We start from the raw sequence: 15,899 nt of genomic DNA, 5'->3' as shown, positions 1-15,899 counted from the left end.
GGTTTGTTTTCCCACTCGCCCTAGCCCGGTAAACTCTGCCGTCTCTCCTTCTTGCAGGGATCTCCAGTCTTAGAAGGACAGAAAGTTTCGACTTCCGTCCCCTCTTTGCAGCCCCGCGCTGTGAAACCGGTCTGTGTTTACCAGCAGGCAGAGCGTGCAGCTGGCGGCGGAGGGGGGGGGGGAGGGTGAGGCGACCTCCTTATTGGCCGCCTCCTGGGGGGCTTGTCTCACGCGTCACCCATCTCCGCTGATTCCCATTGGTCGAGCAGTTTATAAGGAGTCCCGGGCGCCGTAGGTCTGTTAGAAGGCGAAGTAGCAGGTGATCGCGCGCTAGTTACTTTTCTGCAAGCGAGGGAAGGAACGCGCGCGCCCCCCCCCCCCGCTCTCTAGGAACCGAGCATCATCATCATCATCATCATCACCACCCCCCCCCCCCCCCCCCCCCCCCGCCATGCAACGCTGCGCCAAGTCTTGGGGGCTCGCCACCCGCAGAGCCTGGCACCGGCCGCCCTGCGCGGGCAAGCTGTCGGGAAGCCGGGGCATCTGCGGTCTCCAGGGCCCCTGCGGGGTCCGGTGGCGGACGGCGGCCAGGAACTGCAGCGAGGTCGCGGGACCGGCCGTTGGGACCCTCTGCTTCTCTTCTTCCTGCAACTCCTCCTCCTCCTCCTCGAGGTATATCGAGCGGCTGTTGCCCCGGCACGATGACTTTTCCGAGAGGCACATCGGACCCGGAGACAAGGAGAAGCGGGAGATGCTGCGCACCCTCGGACTGGCGGTAAGCAGAGTGATTGGGCAAAAGTGATGCTGCTGCATTACTTTCCCCTGGTGCCCCTGTACCCCACCATCACGTACTCCACTGTTTTCTCTTCCGGCGATCACGTATTTCTGAACGGGGGAGGTCGCTTCCGTGAGCGCTATTTATTTTGGTAAGGGTGCGGGAGTCTGCTTGCGAAACTTTTTTTTTTTGCAGATTTAAATGGATTTCGTGAAACATTGCTGCGCTCTGTGCATCCCTGGCGATCGGGATGTGGGTATATGGCAGGCGTCGACTTGAGGAGTTGTGGCCAGGAGCCCTTTGTTCCGGCTCTGAGGGACCGGTGCAGGAATTTGCTGAGCGCCCCTTGTCCTAATTCGCATGCAGCCACATCTCCTGTGCGCCCGATGCAGTGTTTAAATGAGAGGGAAATCGGGGCCGCTTAAAAAAGGGCGCATTAAAGGAGGAATTGTATATCTGAAACACTCAAAAGAGTTTATTGCACCCAGCGATCAATACAGCAAGGGATGCTCAATCAGGCCGATGCAATATGCACGTAAAAAAACGTGCATCCAATCTGGGCGCTCGTTTTTTCAACTCGCGCATATCCACTCTCCTGGGCCCGCCAAGCTATATTTTAATGAGCTGCTGTGTTAAAAAGGACGGTCTCGGCTAAAATTGTGCATCCTTAGAACTCAAAAGTATCGTGCACCTGGGAGATGGGGCTGTGTGTGGACCAGGAAAATGGGTGCTCAACACGAGTTTTATCCCGCGGCAGATATCTTTCATATGCAATATGCATGCTCGCCTGCAGTGTGCATATACAGGCCGATTCAGTAAACCGTGCGGGAGAGCCGGTGCTCTGAGGTGAGCGCCCACTCTCCTGGGTGTGTGATTCAGTATGCAAATGAGGGCCCGTGCTAATAAGGAGGCGCTAGGGACACTAGTGCATCCCTGGTGCCTCCTTATTGGCGGAAGCGACTGCTGTCAGCGGGTTTGACAGCCGACGCTTAATTTTACCAGCGTCGGTTGTCGAACCCACTGACAGCCATGGGTTCGGAACATACTCTGGCAAAATTGAGTGTTCGTTTTCCAACCTGCAGGCCATGAGCAGATTTTTTATTTTTGGGGCCTCTTACTTAATATCGCTATGATATTAAGGCGGAGGGTGCACAGAAAAGCAGTTTTTTCTGCTTTTCTGTGCACTTTCCTGGTGCCGGCCGAAATTAACGCCTGCCTTTGGGCAGGCGTTAATTTCTGAGAGTAAAATGTGCAGCTTGGCTGCACATTTTACTTTGTGTCGCGCGGGACTAATAGGCTCATCAACATGCATTTGCATGTTGAACACGCTATTAGTTTTGGGGGGTGGGGTTGGACGTTCGTTTTCGACGCGCTATTAACCCTTACTGTATAAGGGGTAATAATAGCGTGTGGAAAACATGCGGGGTAACAGTGCATTCGGCTTGACTGTGTACCCAGAAAGTTTTGGGGTTTTTTTTGTAATTGAGCCCTTACATTTCCCCCCTGATTTTAAGCACTGCAAGCAGTAGAACACAGTATCGCATCAATACTAAGTGGTAGGAACCACGGAGACCAGTGGTTCCTTTTTTATTTTTTCATGTTCTCTTGTCTTAAGGTATGACTTAACATCGGCTCTGGGGCTGGCGTTAAATTTGCCATGTTAAAAAGGGTGTGTTGATTGACCGGTTATTTATTTATTTTGCATCAGAGTAATAAGTAATAGCCTCATCTACATGACATTTACATGTGATGAGCGCTGTTAGCTATGCATTTGGACGTCTTAGACTCTTAATCTCCTTATTGCATCAGGTGTTAGTCTAATGCATCCAAAATGCGCGTCCAACTGTGGGTTAACCTGTGCGCTAGGCCGAGTGCACTTCATTGCTTTGGCCCCAATAGATCATGTTTCATTGGGCTTCTTTTTGGTAATTTTATTAAATCTGGTGCCCATTGTTACAGGCATCTAAACTGTGTAGCCGTAAGTGATGCTTTTTCATCAAATCAATGGATATATCTTTTTTTCCACCACAGATAGTAAACAAAAGTCAGGATGATAAGGAGGACACATTTATCACAACACTGAGGACTATATTTTTTAATGTTTCTCGTGAGCCCTTGACTGGGAGTTAACTTTACTCCATCTCTGGAGCTGGAGTTAAATTCCCCACGTTAAAAGGTGTGCATTGGGTGTGCTTTCCTGCATCAGGTGGTAATAGCTAATGTCCTCGCCTGCATGGAATTTACATTGATAGATGGGTGCTATCGGGTATGCATTTTTTGGGCGTGTGTTTTAGATGCGCCAAATCTCACTGCATCGGGCACTAGTCTTGCACAACCAACCTCGAGTAAAGCTGTGCGCTAAGATGGGTGCATTTTATTGCATCGTCCTGTGAATGCAGGTTGCGGGGATGGATGTGCTGCTGACCCCCAATTAAGGGGCTCCCAGCAGCTCAGTTCAGCTCTGTGTTCTTTGGAGCCAATGCAATAAATCAACCCAGAAAATGGGTGCTCAGTGTTGAGCGCCTGCTTTCCTAACGCATGCTCAGCACCTCTCCTTGGCCCGAAATTGAATATTTAAATGAGATTGTGCTGCCAAGAAGGTGCTAGGGACAAATGTGCACCACTAACGCCTCCTTGGCAGCAGGTGCCCAGGAGAGGTGGCTGTCAATAGGTTAGGAAAATGGATGCTCAATTTTACAAGCGTCCCTTTAACCTGTGCACAGCCGTGGGTTAGGAAAACAGATGCTCATTAATTGTCCCTTTTCCTGACCTGACCACGGTGCACTTTTTTTTTTTAAACCTTTTGGTTCCTCTGACTTAATAGCACCTCGATATTAAGTCGGAGGATGTACAGAAAAGCAGTATAAGCATAAGGGGTTGTGGATCACGGATTAAACAGTGTGCTCGGCTGAGCGTACTGTTTTGCATCGGCCCCCACCCCCGTTTGAAATGCAGTGAGAGCAAGGACGCTCTCTAGTACCCCCTCTCCAGCACATGGCTGGCTAGTCTTGGGCCAGTGAATGCTGATGTGTCCATCCGATTCTCCCACCACCCTGCCACCCCTGCGTCCCACTCTGGGAAGTGGGGAGTTTCCTGAAGTCTGACTCCTAAAGTATGTAAACTTCAAAAATTTGATTTGTGGTGCATGCAAGTTCAATGTATGTGATTTTTATTTATTTTTGTAAATCTTCAGAGTATTGACGAATTGATTGATCAGACAGTTCCTGCCAGTATCCGGTTGAAGAGACCCTTGAAAATGGATGACCAAATCTGTAAGTTTGTCTTTTTATAATAGCCGATGGAGCTAGCAAATCTCACTTCCTTTCTAGCCAAAAGCTTTGAACTGAAAAAAGAGAAATGCATGATTAAATACCAAGCTTCTTCTTAGGTCAGTTGTTCCTGGTTTCTTAAATGTAGTGTGGTGTATAGATAGCTTTCAAAGGTGTGATTGGTTATTTTGTTAAGTTTTGGTCTCGGATGTTACTGGATTGCCCAAGTTTGAAACCAGTTCTTATTTGAAACCAATTTGCTAGTGAGTAATTTGACCATCTGTTTAAATAATATTGGTGGCTTGTCTTGATCCCGAGAATCCTTTTTAATTTGTGCTTTTCAGAGAACAAAAGCTGATTATCCAACTGTCTGTCCTTTTTGTGTTCAGAGGCCCCTCATCGTGGAATATTAAGGAACTTCATTTTCAGTTTATTTTACTTTTTCCTCTGAATTTCAATTTTTATACAAAAAAAAATGTGGAACTGATTTTTCCACTGACTTTTCTCCTGTGTGTTAAGTCATTATTCCACTTTTTTTTTTTTTTGGTATGATAATGAAATTCCCAGGAAAAATAAAATATGAATTGAAAGCAAAGGTCCTTATATATTGTGTACCAAAGAATCTTACTTCATATTGTAAGCTTTAGGGGACAGTATTGGTGAGTCTACATATTCCTGGGAGGGGGAAGGGGGAGGAAATGAGTGTCGTTAGCAGTCCTGACCTGCCTATCTACTCGCGTGCCTGTCATAGCGCAGAGGAATTTCTCAGGTCTGGCAGCAGCTGCAGATTCAGGTTCTCCTTCCTTTTTTTTTTATTTTTAAATTACTTGCAGGTTACACTTTAACCAATAAGACATAAAAAGGCAGCTGATTTCCTGCACGTAATTTATAATATAATATAGCTCACGCCTTTCCAGTGTGAACTTTAGACTGCAGCTTCTGAGGTTGATGGCCAGTTCTGTCTGGTTAGTTTGAGATGACACTGTCTTAACAGCAGGGATGGAGGGGGCAGCTGACTGAGAGCAGTCACTTAGTCCACCAGGGGCTGCTGCACCTCGTCGGAGGTTCGGCCTGCTTCTCTTCCTATGATTTTTAATCCATAAGAGATAGAAAGTGGGAGAATTTTGTCCTATAACAGCATTAGATTTTTTCTTCTTTTGTTATAATGGCCGTGTCTGAGCTAGTGACTGTATTAACCAAGAAATATCTGTATCCAAGTACAGAAGGAGAGTAGAGAACTATTTTTTTCCCCAGGTAGGGTATTTTAACATAGTAAATTGATGACGGGGACAAATGGGCTATCAAGTCTGCTCAGCAAGGTTTCTTTTGGGGGTTGTAGCTGCAGATTAACTCTACGTTTTGTTTAGATTTGTAACTGCCTCTCTGTGCATGTTATCCCAGTGCTTTATTACCACCCTAGGGATCCTTTGTGTTCATTGCATGCCTTTCTGAATTCCAGTACTGTCTTTCTATACCATCTCCACTGAGATGGTTATTTATTTAATTACTACATGTATCCAAAACTTTTTTTGTGGCATAATGGGCAGAATCGCATATATGCAGTGTTATAAGAGCAGTATTACTCTCTTCCTTCCCACTGCTGCTTCACCTTATACCTATCTTTCATCTATAGGCATCAGAACGGGGGGGCGGGAAAGGACCCACAGGGGCTATGCCCCCCCCCCCCAAAATTCGGGCTGTTGCTGGCAATGACTCCTCCCTCCTCCTGCTCTCCTTCTACTTACGGAGGAATGGGAAAGTGATTCGCTCACAGGGCTCGCCCTCTTCCCCCCCCCCCCCCCTTCATGGGTGGGAAGAGGATCCATGAGGGGAGGGAAGTAAAAGGGAACGGGCTGGACGTAGAGAGCGACATTGTTTGGGTGAGGTGAGTGGGAGAGAGGTTGTGGCCAGTGGCAGCAGTAGGCAGTTTTTAGGGTGGCACAGCAGTGGCAAGATTGCAACAATTGTGACTACTTCCCTCCCATATGGGCCCGGAAGAAGAAGCTGTCACCTGGACCTGTGAGGGTGGGAAGGAGGAGGTGCAATCGCTGCGGGCTGAAGGAGCGGGAGCAGTATCTGTCGGTGCCCCCAGGAGGAAAGAGCTCTGTGGGCTGCTGCTACTTGTGTGTGCGGCGGAGGGGAAGAGTGTGCGTTGTGCGCATGAGTGAATATAGGTGCATATGAGAGAGAGAGGACAAAGTCTGGGTCCCCTCACCCCACTAATCCAGAACCATCTCAGGGCAAATGGAAATCAAAAGTTCCCAAGTATGGAGAGTGGGGGTTGGTTTTTACCCTTATTAGTTTTAATTATTGGGTGTGTTGACATTTTTTTTATTGATGTTCAGGAACTCTTTAATCATTTTTTAGCCTAATTATAGAATGTTCTACTTCTCAGCTGTTTTGAAATATTTATTCTTACTGCTTTCATTTTATGATGTTTTCTATCTTATTGTATTTGATATTTTATGAAGAATGGTGGTGGTTTGCAGTGCAACAGTGAAAAACAATCTGGCTTGCTGTGGTTTCCAGTTCAGTTTATATTTTATGGTCTCTCTCTGTTCTGTATGTGGTGAGGGTCTGTCTGTGTTTTGCATGTAGGACTGAGGTGAGGGATTCTGCTAGTGTGCAATTGCTGTAGAGGGATCTATAACAGTCTGACTTGTTCTGCTTGCCTAATAGGAGGTGTACTGGTGTTTTAGAGCCTGGAGTAATATTTGCAGTGTTGCCTTTTCATAGGTACAGTTCTAACTGTTTGAATGCTGACACTGCTGTTTTGGTATGGAAGGTTTACCATATTGTAATTGTGGATCAGTTTACTTATGCCTTTGAGACCAAACCCAGCCCACTTTACAATAGGCCTAATACCATATGGGTTTCAAGTGTTTTTTCGCAGGGCTTCTTCATTGGCACTACAGCAGTACTTTTACCTCAGAAGGCTGTACTTTGACTATCCTTTCATGTAAAGTCTATTATAAATGCATAATTGTGTGTGAGGGCAGGTGGGAGTGCAAGGCTGTAAGATTCATCTAGGGCACCGACCCTGAGAGTTCACTATATACCAGCCTTCACCATTCACCTATCTCCCATTTTCCCCAGGGGACAAATGCTAGGGCAGCACATCGAGGTGAGCTTGGGTGGGTTTTTTTTTTAATCAGGCGAGTGGTGCAGAAAAAATTAGAACTGTCTCAGTATCTTTAGGCTGTGTTTTCTTGGTTTCTGATTACGTCTCTTGATACCTGATCTTCTCTATCCCCATACAGGGTACAGAATAGTCTTAGGGCTGATATTTCTGTTAGTAATGCTGTTTTTCCTCAGGGGCAGGCCATCCCTGCCTGCAGGCAGAAAGATCCCAGTGGTTTCCTAGCATCAAGCATTTTATTGGTTGGTGGGTGAATGAATAATTATACTCTGATTTATGCAAAGAATGTAACTAAGAATGACTAACTGTAAACAATTGACCGTGGGGGTGGAGTTAAGGTGGAGCTAGGCACTAAGCTTGGTGGCCTCTCCCTCATCCAAAAAGGCATTCCACCGCCCCTGCTTTCATATTTAAGGGAGATCAGCAGCTGCCTCTGTACGCTAATAGCTTTGCTAAAATCTTGCTTAAACTATTCTAAATTGAACGGTCAAGGACAGTGCAAAGAACTTGGACGGTTGGAAGTTGGCAGTAGGTTACAGCGCCTTTGGACTGTGGGTTATCTGAAACCCAGCTATCTGAAAGCTGTCTAGCCTACATGCAAGGTGTTGTTGGAAGGCCAGATTACGATGTGCTGAGGCTGTAAGCTATGCCAAGTAAGAATGCAAAAATTGCATTTACTAGCGTGTAGACAGATGGACTCAGGACCAGTGGGTTTACGCTCCACTGCCAACAGATGGAGACGGAGCATGCTGACGTCACAGTATACCTAACCCTGCAGTGACCCCAGCCTGCCAGTATTCTCAGTCTCCAGCAGATGGTGGACATGAATCTTCCTATGGGGATTGCTTTGAGCTTTTTGATAGGAGAAATTTGAAATTCTAAATCCAGGAAAAGAAAGCCCCGCTCTCCTGTGGTGATACCTAAAGGTCCCTCCTGCAGCTGAAAATTCCTGAGGCGATTTCCATGGTCCCTCAAAGGTTTACCTTGGTCCGGAGGCTGGGTTTCTCAGCATAGACTTAGCTGCTAGTTCAACTGAAAGGCAGTGGGTGCAGGAGGCTGAATGCGGTGGTGACGGCAGATGCCCTCCCCCCCTCCACAGCTGGAGACCGACTGTACTCAGCTGGTAAGCGCCGAGCTCAGGTAAGGTTTGAAAAAAAGTTTTAACTGAATCAGAGGGGTTTCAGGACTTCTTCCGGTCTCTGTTCTTGGCGCACTGTGCCGACGTTCGTTCCCGCTCCCGCTGGGGTTGGGGACCTGGGCAGCCTGGCAGGTTGAGCTGCCTCAGTGGGCTAGGCCCCGCACTTAGGCTTTTTTCTTACAATCCGCAAAGTAGAACGCGGTGGCCGTTTTTTTTTTTTGCACGCTGCTGTGCGTGTTCTGCCCTCTAGGCCTTCGGCGTGCGCAGTGTGTTGGCTCTGCGCACGTGTTGTGCGCTTGGTTTTTGGTCTTGCTTTTTATGTGCACAAACTTTATGCGTTTAACTTGGCGAACAGGTGTGTGCGCCTTGCCGCACTTTCTTCTAGGTGCTTATTTTTTGGGTGCATTTCATTTTTTAGCGCGAGCCATTCCGATGCACATTTATCGCAGTGATGGCGCCAGTAAGCAAGAAGCTTAAGAGTCTTCCTATTTGTGTTGCCTGTCATTAGGGCTTCTCAGCCTGACCTGGCTTCTAACCTGTGTCAGCGCTGTTCAGGTGCTCAGGGAGAGTTGTCTTCCTTGGATTTTGCTAAGCCTGGCTCTTCCCATTCTGATGATGGATTGGTCTAAGCCTTGACTGGGGGGACGTCAGATCTTGGTTCTCCCTTGATTGGCTCCTCAGCTGGCGAGGGCAGTTCTGTGGGACCAGCTCCAGTTTCTGCTGGGCTTGGTCTGGACCCGACTGCTTTTTCTTGGGTGGAATTTTTTTTGTCTTACCAGCCTTTCTTCAGGTGCAGTCCTCGGCTTCTCCCATTTCTGTCCGGTCGGACCCTCAGCCGGTGGCTCCTCCCTCTTCCTGTCCTATGCTTAAGCACCAGGGCTTCCCTCTGCTCCCTGCAGGTGTTCCCGATAGGAATCCGGATGGCTCTAATGATGAGGTTGATCCTGATTTCCTGGAAGGTGGGGAAATTCCTCCAGGGCTGGAACCATATCGAACCATGTTGTAGTTCTTTCATAGAGAGGAACTGCCGGCCCTGATTTCCCAGACCTTGAAACAGCTGGGTGTTCCTGGTTCGGATGCTACATCAGAGCCGAGGAAGAATCCCATTTTGGTTTCCTTACGTAAAGCCTCTTGTTGTTTCCTGGTGATGGATGCTATCCAGGAATTGATTGATTTGGAATGGGATGCCCCAGAGGTAAATTTTTTAAAGGGGGTCGGACATTGGAAGGCCTGTAACCCCTGGATCCAGCTGTGAGCACTTACATTTTCCCAAAGTGGATTCTCTGGTATGTGCGAGTCTAAGCAGACTATCCCCGAGGAGGGAGGAGCGACCTTGAAGGATGTACATGATAGGATTGAGTCTATTCTTAAGCAAGCTTTTGAGGCAGTGGGAATGAATTTACAGATTGTCTCCAGTTGTGCCCTAGTGATGAGATCTTGTCTGCTTCTCTCCCAAAAGGTTGAGTCTGGAGGGAATTCCAGAGCAATTATGGAGCCTGCTGCCGCCTTTTTAGCAAATGCAGGCTGTGATTTGGTACAGACCTCTGCCAAGCGTTATCTCTGGTTGTAAAATTGGTCAGCTGACACAGCTTTCAAAGCCAATCTTGCCAAGATGCCCTTTAAAGACTCACTCTTGTTTGGGAGAGTGTTGGAGAAACTGACCAGTAAATGGAGTGAGTCTCCAGTGCCTCGGTTGCCAGAGGATAAACAGTTACAGCACCCTTTGGTATTGGGGGGGTGGGGTGTCGATTCTGGGGTTTCAGTCATTTTTCAGTCATTAAAGGGAGGAGGAATAGCCTAGTGGTTAGAGCAGTGGACTATGAACCAGAAGACCAGGGTTCCAGTCCTGCTGTCGCTCCTTGTGACCTTGGGCAAGTCACTTTACCCTCCATTGCCTCAGGTACAAAAACTTAGATTGTAAGCCCTCTGGGGATAGAAAAATACCTACAGTACCTGAGGCAATGGAGTGTGATATCTCAAATGAGATCGAATGCTGGTACAAAAAAAAAAAAAATTTTTATCCCTACAGAGGGATGAACTTTCAGCAGACTTCGCCATTCGGTAGGTCTCAGTCCTTCGTCCCCGGCAGCCCAAGAGGAATGGGCTTGGGTGGTGGACCCCGAGCTTCCCAATGAAGGTATGCTGACCCATCTTCCAGAACAGGAAGTAGGGGGATGTCTCTATTTTATCGGAAGTGGGTCAAGATATGTAAAAATTTATTTTTATGTTTCCTTTGTTAACTAAGCTGTTTCATTGTATTCGACTAAGGAATTTTTTCCTGCTTTTTCTGTTTCACTGTAAACCGGCATGATTTGCATTTAATGCAAGAATGTCGGTATATAAAAGTTAAAAATAAATAAATAAATAGTGAGTCCTAGAGGTGAAACACAAAGTATATTCACTGGAATTTCACAGTATTCCTTGGGATGTGTTCATGGTGTTCCCTTGTCACTCCCCACAGAAGAAGCAGGCAGTGGAGTTCTTGCTTCAAAGGCTCCTCAGATGGAGGGCTGTGGTTCCTGTACCCATGCCTCAAGAAAGTATGGGGCAATATTCCATTTATTTTGTTGTGCCCAAGAAGGAGAGCTCCTTTCTTCCCATCTTGGATCTCAAGAGGGTCAATCATCACTTCTACAGTTGCAGGAGAGATCCATGGTCCCTGGGAATAGACACTCTTGTACAGTTTTGGCTGGAAGACAGATTGCTTTATGCCTTTTCTCTGTGGCCCTTGCTGGACAGGATGATTTGCAAGATCGAAAGCCACAGGGGGCTAGTACTCCTGGTGGTGCTGGACTGGCCCAGGCATCTGTGGTATGTGGATTTGTGATGACTCCTGGTGGAGGCCCCCCTTAGCCTTCTGCTGGACATGGATCTACTTCAAGGACCGGTTCTTTATGAGGATCAGACTCTATTCTGTCTTATGGTTTGGCTCTTGAGAGAGCTAGTCTGTTAGTGTGGTTGTTCCTCTGCGCTGATTGCCACTTTACTCTGCACTCGCAAGTTCTCTACTTCCTTGGTTTGGAGAGTTTAAAGCCTGGTGTGAGGAGCGGGGTGTTCTTTCTCATTCAGTTAAGATCCCTCTTATTCTGGATTTTTTGCAGGATGGGTTGACTAAAGGTTTGGCCCTTAATTCCTTGAAGGTGCAGGTTGCGGCTCTTGTCTGTTTCAGAGGCCTGGTGAATGGTATTTCCTTGCCATTTCATTCTGATATGGCTCGGTTTTTTTTTTTTTTTGAAGGGCATGAGGCACCTTAGGCCTCCATTGAGGTTACCAGTTCCATTATGGAATCTTAATTTGGTGCTGGACTTTTGGGCAGACCCTACGTTCCAGCCACTGCATAGCCTTTCCTTTCGGCTGTTGACTTTGAAGACTGTGTTTCTAGTGGCTATATGTTCTGTGCGTCTGATTTCTGAGCTGCAGGCCTTGTCTTGCTGGAAGCCGTTCCTTCGGGTGACTCAGGGGGCGTTACAGCTGCATACTGTTCCAGCCTTCTTGCCCAAGGTAGTCTTGGACTTTCATTTGAATCAGTTCATCACTTTGCCAAACCTGGATAAGGTCAAGGATGCAGAGGAGTTTCGCCTTTTGCACTCCTTGGCTGTAAAGCATCTTGTCGTCCGGTATCTAGAGGTCTCTGAGCCTTTTTGAAAGATGGATCGCCTGTTTGTTCTCCAAGGCAGGAGTAAGCAGGGTGCTCCTGCTTAGCGGGCTACCATAGCTTGTTGGATTAAGGAGATGGTCACAGCCGCATATGTGGATGCTGGAAAGTCGTTGCCTACTCAGGTTAGGGCTCATTCCACTAGGGCTCAGGCAGTGTCATGGGTGGAGGTTAAGTCTGTCTCCTGTTGATATTTGCTGAGCTGCGACAGTCCTCCTTACACACTTTTCCAGGTTTTATCGTCTGGATGTGCAGGCCCGGGATGATGCAGCCTTTGCATGTGTGGTGTTAACTGGACCACAGGCAGCCTCCCACCCTGTTGAGAAGCTTTGGTACATCCTACTGATCCTGAGTCCATCTGTCTACACGCTACGAAATGGAGAAATTACTTACCTGATAATTTCGTTTTCCTTAGTGTAGACAGATGGACTCAGCTTCCTGCCCTCGGCTGCCACATGAGTGTGCCAGTAGTCATCCAAAGGGGCTCTGGGTCCCACGGGATTACTGGTAAGTGTTCATCCAGTCCCTAGCTAGGAGTACCTAGAATCTTATGTGAGGTCAGTGTTTGGTTGAGTATAGTTCTGTTTTTTAATCATGTTTTTAATCAAGTGTTTTTGCTAGTCTGTCCACAGTTGCTTTTAAAGAGAATACTGGCAGGCTGGGGTCTCTGCAGGACTATATATACTATGACGTCACCTTACTCTGTCTCATTTGTAGGCCTGACAGGAGGCTACTCTCACTTCCTTCTATTTCTGGCCCAGTGGAAGGCAGTTTCCTCTTTCATCCAGAACAGAGCAAGACATTGCCAACTCCTGCTGTTTTGGGCCCGATGGGCCACAAACGTTACCTTCCCCTGCTGAGTCTGGGAGTGATGCTGCTGCCGAGGATCTCTTCACCCTGTGGAGGGTGGGAGAAAGGAAGCTGGGGATTCTGAGCAGATAGAGGTGGAAGGGAGAGGGAGCGTGGGGGCTGCTGAGCAGGAAGGATGGGAAACAAGGGTTGGGATGGCTGGGCAGGGAAGGGGATGAAGGAGGTAGGGAGAGTCAAGCAGGGGAGAGAGGGAGCACAGGGAAGAGGAAATGGGGAATATTGGGCAAGGATGTGAGTGTGAGCAGATGATTGAAAGGGAGTAATTGGGAGAAGTGAAGGATGATAGGGGTGATGGGGAACAAGACAATATGTCAGTTTTGGGAATGTTCATGTCTTCTCTCTTTGTACTTTGCTTAGTGTAGGAGGATATGTATTTCTGTTTCTAGTTCTCCAGTTTTGCACTGCATGCAGAATGGTTTTTTGAGGTTTTCATTCCAGTTTGTCTCCACATTTGTAATTTGTGGTCTTTTATTCTGTATTTGGTGAAGATTACATTTGTATGTGTGAATGAGGTGAAGTATTTTACTAGTATGCAAGGATTTGTATCCGTCTTTTTTTCTTATTCTCAATAGGACATGCATTGGGGGTGCACTCCTGTCTTTTCAAAGGGATATTGCTGTCTGAGGGGCCGATGCAATACAGTGTGCTCAGCCGAGCGCACTGTATAACCCGCACATGGGTTAAATAGGCGCTAATCCACCCCTAATGCAATAGGGGGATTAACACCTATTTAATGCACGTGGGATGCAGAGTGAATGTAATAGCACTCATCACATGCAAATGCATGTGAATGAGCCTATTACTCATTTACTTCGCATGCAAAAAAATAAATGAAGCAGGCGTTAATAGCTAAGCACAGGTAAAAGTACAGAAAAGCAGTTAAGTAAAAAAACCAAAACAAAATTCGGCAGACCGAGTTATGAAGACCAGTAATGAAAACAGACGTTTATGAAAACGTTTATGGCAGATGGACGGTTATGAAAACAGACGCAGAGTTTACCGGCCGTCGGTCTTCATAATCGGCAGCCGCGGAGGGGTTGCGCTAGCAAGGAGGCACTAAGGTTGCGTACGCATTTTGCATGGCGCCCCCCTTGTGCGTGCTTTAAGAAAGCGGGCGCTGAAAAATCAGAGCCCACTTTCCGCGAAAAATATTGTATCGGCCCCTGAGTCCTTGGAGTTAGTGTTGCAGTGGTATGGCAGGCTTGCTACACATGCGCTGAGTTGGTTTTATTTTTTTCCAGGTTTTGTATATTTACAATGCACCTGGTATTAAGGGAGTTTGTGTTTCTGTTACTGACATAGCACCAGAATCAGAATTTCATTTTTATATGGCGCGTTGTATGAGGAAATCTCCTCTGCATCCATCATTTGGAGACCAGGGGGAAGATGGAGTATGTTTACATTTAGCCCATGATGGTCAAGTGTTCAGGGTGTCGTGCCTGTAAGCATTATCTGTCAGGTGGGCCCCAATAGAAAAAAAGGTTGAGAACCACTGGTTTACACTAAGGAAAACGAAATTATCAGGTAAGTAATTTCTTCTTCATTAACAAAAAAAAAAGTTAGAATTGGAAATTTAGTAACGTTTTGTATTCGGAGGCTCTTAAGCTGTGGTGTATGCCTAAATCCAGCACTGATTAGTGGTCTGATGTGACCTCGGCTCTGAATAGAGAAACCATCCTTATCTCAAAACACCAGCTAAATGCTAAATGACCTGATTGTTGGCAGTCTCAAAGGATGTGGGTGACCTGGAGATTGAATTTATCCTCCTGCCCTTCAGGGTGGTCCATTCCCTTGCAGTAAAACTCGCCCTGCCATTGTCTGTGCTAGATTTAAATGTGATGGTCATCTTTTATGAGCACTACATTCGCGAGCATGCGTAGAAAGTTTATTCCTCCCCACACCTAGTGCAGTTTTTTTATTCCTTTTGAAAAACCAAGGTACAATTTTTTTTTCTTTTATTCATGAAAGGAGGAAAGTAGCCTGAAATATATTTTGAGGCAAGTTTTTTTTTTTAAATGTGTTTTAATTAGGAAATAGTAAATACATTTAGAATTAAGAGGAAATAATATACCATAGCATCAGGTGCTATTTATTTTCATGAAGTAACTGACGGGGATTTGCTGGAGGGCTGTACTTAGTTTCAGCTGCAGAACTTTAATTGTTCCAGTAGTCCAAGAGATGTAATGAACTTTTCTATTGCTGCTGCTCTTTTGTGGGGAAGGGAAGACATGCGTTTTCTTCCTTTTTTGTTTAGATTGCCAACAAGAACATGATTGTTGGAGAGCTCATAGATTAGTCATTTTGTGAAAAACATGTGGTGCAGAGAAGCTGCTGGGCTCTCGTTGGCATGCTTAATCCTGTTCAGCCCTGTGCTTTGACTTGGGTTTGCTAGGGGAGCAGGGGTAATGCTGCTTAAGCAAAATTGTCTGTGCTGTGTGCTAAACTTGTGATGTGGGAGGGGTTAGTTTGCTCCTTTACGGCTCGATACAGTAAGGCCGCGGTAAAAACAGTGCGGCAGTGTCAGGCGCACCCTTCCTCCCCGCACGCACAGTTCTCTTCACTAACTCCCCGATACTCTCCTCTAATCGCATGCAAATGCATGCCGCGGCTGTGAAGCGTTAGGGAAGGGTTATGCCTGCGCAACCCATTTTACTGTATAGGCGCTGTAACAGCGCCTATACAGTAACCTGGGTGCGCTGGTACCTGTCATTTCAAATGACATTTGAAATGACAGGCACCAGGAAGTGTAAAAAAGTGTAAAAAACAAAAAACCTGGGTGTTATATAAAAAAATAAAACAATTTTAAATACCTGTCGGAGGGCCGTGGGTCCAGGCGGCCGGTGGGCGGCGGGCAGCCATCAGCGGCATCCGGTAGTCCCTTCTCCCTTCCTCCCTCCCTCCCCTGCCTGGATGAGCGCCAAAATCGCACGGGCGGGTCGGCAGCGGGGGGGGCGGCGGCAGCAGGATCCGGGAGCGGCGGGTAGGCAGCAGCGGGGTCCGGGGGGCAGCGGGGTCTGGGGGGGGGGCAGCGGCAGCAGGATCCAGGGGTGGCA

The 15,899-nt window shown here is 47.1% G+C and overlaps 1 protein-coding gene across 1 annotated transcript in view; it reads left to right on the top strand.

Moving 5' to 3' along the window:
* The first annotated feature begins 414 nt into the window (after positions 1 to 414).
* GLDC (glycine decarboxylase) overlaps positions 415 to 15,899 on the top strand; it is a 192,215-nt gene continuing 176,730 nt past the window's right edge. The window contains exons 1-2 of the mRNA XM_029614128.1: positions 415 to 775; positions 3,969 to 4,047. Coding sequence (XP_029469988.1) covers positions 452 to 775; positions 3,969 to 4,047 — 403 coding nt within the window. The 5' untranslated portion in view covers positions 415 to 451. The remainder of the gene's footprint in view (positions 776 to 3,968; positions 4,048 to 15,899) is intronic.

The sequence above is a fragment of the Rhinatrema bivittatum genome, chromosome 1, assembly GCF_901001135.1.
Source record: "Rhinatrema bivittatum chromosome 1, aRhiBiv1.1, whole genome shotgun sequence".
NCBI classification, from domain to species: domain Eukaryota; kingdom Metazoa; phylum Chordata; class Amphibia; order Gymnophiona; family Rhinatrematidae; genus Rhinatrema; species Rhinatrema bivittatum.
Note: the sequence above shows the minus strand (reverse complement) of the source record. Positions and strands in the feature narration are given on the sequence as shown.